The sequence below is a fragment of the Cajanus cajan genome, chromosome 4 (assembly GCF_000230855.2).
Source record: "Cajanus cajan strain Asha chromosome 4, NIPB_CcT2T_4, whole genome shotgun sequence".
Taxonomy (NCBI): domain Eukaryota; kingdom Viridiplantae; phylum Streptophyta; class Magnoliopsida; order Fabales; family Fabaceae; genus Cajanus; species Cajanus cajan.
Genome location: NC_138520.1, coordinates 19151046 through 19153362, shown reverse-complemented (window position 1 = coordinate 19153362; position 2317 = coordinate 19151046). Strand labels below are relative to the sequence as shown.

The 2317-nt window shown below is 45.4% G+C and overlaps 1 protein-coding gene across 1 annotated transcript; it reads left to right on the top strand.

Annotated features, from left to right (window-relative positions):
• The first annotated feature begins 415 nt into the window (after positions 1-415).
• On the top strand, positions 416-1228 carry LOC145957217 (uncharacterized). Its single transcript, XM_083073437.1, has 2 exons — positions 416-617; positions 846-1228. The coding sequence occupies exons 1-2, from the start codon at positions 416-418 to the stop codon at positions 1226-1228; spliced, it is 585 nt and encodes a 194-aa protein (XP_082929563.1).
• The last annotated feature ends 1089 nt before the right edge of the window (positions 1229-2317 follow it).

The window sequence follows — 2317 nt, the reverse complement described above, 5'->3', positions numbered from 1 at the left end:
TGTAATGGCCAAGGTTGATTTGCGAAAATCAATTGCCTTATCCCTTTTTCCAATGTTTTGAGTAAAACATTGGTGGCGACTCCAAGAACCCTTCTTTTTGCGAAAACCACTAATCCATGGAGGGTCCCGCTTGGGATTAACATGGATTGGTGAATCATTTAATAAAATTGTTAGTTCGATGAGGTCTCAGTTTGAGAATAAGTCGTTCTAACAATCCATCATTTTTCAAAACTTAAAAAGAGTCCGACCATCGTCGCGAATGCCAAAGTCCGTTTCGGCGGGTGGCGACAGCGACGAACTGTTCAAGTGTGGCATCTCCACTCCCCTTCTGAAATGCCTAGCTGAATCCCAGGCCACCTATGTCGTCGAGGAGATCCACCAAGGAATCTGTGGGATGCATTCTGGGGCCCGCTCGATGGCGACCAGGATACTACGAGCTGGATACTACTGGCCTACACTAAAGTCGGATTGCCAAACTTATGTGCAAAGATGCAAGGAATGTCAGCAGTTCGGCAACACACATCGAAAACTACCTGAAGTCCTCCACCAGATGACATCGCCATGGCCTTTTGCCCAGTGGGGAATGGGCATCCTCGGACCATTCCCCCCCGTGAAAGGTTAACTTAAATTTCTCCTAGTGGCAATCGACTACTTCACCAAGTGGATCGAGGCATGTCCACTCGCCAGGATCACTATTGATAATGTCCAGAAATTCACTTGGAAAAGCATCATCTGCAAGTTTGGCATCCCGCATTCCCCTGTCACCGACCACGGCAGACAATTCATTGCGTAGAGTTTTGAAGACTTCCTCTGTGAACTCGGAGTCAAACACCTCCCGACCTCAGTGGAGCATCCTCAAACCAATGGCCAAGCTGAAGCTGCAAACAAAGTGATACTTCGTGAACTCAAGAAGCGGCTAGGAAGTGCCAAGGGACAATGGGCCGACGAGTTCCCTAGCATCCTCTGGGTGCACCACTGCACCCCCCAGTCAACAACGCAGGAAACGCCTTACAGGCTGACCTTTGGAGTCGATGCCATGATCCCAGCAAAGGTCGGTGAAACATCTTACCGGCGACGTGCTTTTGACAAGGAGCAAAATGCTCAAGAAGCGGCGATCAACCTTGACCTGATTGATGAGCTCAAAGAGGAAGCTCGGATCCATGAAAAAACATGCAAACTTCGAGCTTCCAGACGATACAACACGCGAGTTCGACCTCGCTCTTTCTAGGTCGGCGACTTGGTGTGGCGACTACTAGGCGAAGCGCGAAGAGACTCATCAGAAGGGAAACTTGCACCCAACTGGGATGGCCCATTCTGAGTTATACAAGACTTAGAAAATGGAGCCTACCGACTAGAAGAGCTCAGCGGCAAAGCCATCCCGCGAACTTGGAATGCCACGCATCTCAAGTTCTATTTTAGTTGAAACTGTACGAATGAGCTGTGCACTCTTTTCCCGACTCGGTCTTTTGTCCCAAAAAATAGAAAAATGGGTTTTGGCTGAGAGGGCTTTTAATGAGGCACACCCACGACATTAATAAAACGACTCATTCCGTTCATAGTTTCTTAATTTTACATTGTTTTGCTATAAAATGCTTTATGTTAAGCCGAGGTCGAGTCTGAACCTCGGTACGAAATCTGAACCCGAGGTCGAGTTCGAACCTTGGTACAAATTATCTTATTTTACGCAGCGGTCGAGTTCGAACCTTAGTACAAAAATCTTAACCCGAGGTCGAGTTCAAACCTTGACACGAATTATTTTATCCTACGCTGAGGTCGAGTTCGAACATTACTACAAAATCTTAACCCGAGGTCGAGTTCGAACCTTGTTGCGAATTATCTTATCTTATGTTGAGGTCGAGTTTAAACCTCGGTACAAATTATCATAAGCCAAGGCCGAGTCTGAACCTTGGTATGAATTATCTTATCTCATGTTGAGGTCGAGTTCAAACCTTGGTACGAAATCTTAAGCCAAGGACGAGTTCGAACCTCAGTACGAATTATTCTGTCTTAAGCCAAGGTTGACTTCAAACCCTGGTACAAATCACTTTACGCTGAGCGAAGATTGAGCCCCAAAGCACAAACCATAAAACAAGTTTCGAATGTGTCTTTGAACTTCAAAAACGGGCTAAAACTAAGCCTAAAACCAAATTCGGATTTGAGCGCAAAAACAAAAGGTCAAAATAGAACCATTGAAAGCGCAAAAAGAAAACTGCAAATGAACAAAGCAAATTATATACACAAGTTCAACAAAGACAATGTTCAGAAAACAAAAAGAGCGAACAAGATAAACTAAGCTATTACAAAACCAAGCGACCTA